The 624-nt window shown below is 45.0% G+C and overlaps 1 protein-coding gene across 1 annotated transcript; it reads right to left on the bottom strand.

Moving 5' to 3' along the window:
* Positions 1-16: 16 nt before the first annotated feature.
* LOC124885104 (probable glutamate carboxypeptidase LAMP1) lies at positions 17-382 on the bottom strand (the record flags this gene model as incomplete). Its single annotated transcript, XM_047405291.1, has 1 exon — positions 17-382. A coding segment is annotated over one exon (366 nt), but the record flags the coding sequence as incomplete, so codon positions are not given.
* Between the last annotated feature and the right edge of the window lie 242 nt (positions 383-624).

The following is a 624-nucleotide window of genomic DNA, read 5'->3' on the forward strand; positions in this document are numbered from 1 at the left end:
TCTCATATATACTTACTTCATAACTGAGATTTGCTATCGCAGGTCCCAGTCCAACTCTATAAATAGGACTATCTTCTCCTCCTTGCCAATCCACATTCGCGACTTTTCCACCGATAGTCCTTATGATTGCATCTCCATCAGCCCATGAAATCGGCAACAGAGGTATCAATGGTACATTCCCTGTATTCTCCACTTCCTTGTCTGACAATCTCTCACATTCACCGGTACTTGGCCAACCCGGTGTTGTAGGATCACCAATTCCATCATACACCGATCCAACTTGAACTCCACTTGGTGGCATCCACTTATCATTTGGAAACCATCTTTCGCCGCCATAGTCCTTCTTATCAGTAAACCATCTTTCACCGCCGCCACTTGGTGTCTATTCATATGCTGACACAGTTGGTAGCTAACCAGGCTCAAAGATCGAAAGATGATGGGTCTGCATCTGTTACATCTGAGGGTACTAGAGTCAGACATTTCATGAAGATGAACCCACCTAAGTTCACTGGTACCAAGGTAGAGGAAGATCCACAGGAGTTCGTGGATGAGATGGAAAAGATCTTTAAGGTAATGAATGTGGATGAGGTTGAAGGGGTGGAGCTAGCAACCTATCAGCTCAAG

Source organism: Capsicum annuum, unplaced genomic scaffold (genome assembly GCF_002878395.1).
Source record: "Capsicum annuum cultivar UCD-10X-F1 unplaced genomic scaffold, UCD10Xv1.1 ctg77109, whole genome shotgun sequence".
Classification (NCBI taxonomy): domain Eukaryota; kingdom Viridiplantae; phylum Streptophyta; class Magnoliopsida; order Solanales; family Solanaceae; genus Capsicum; species Capsicum annuum.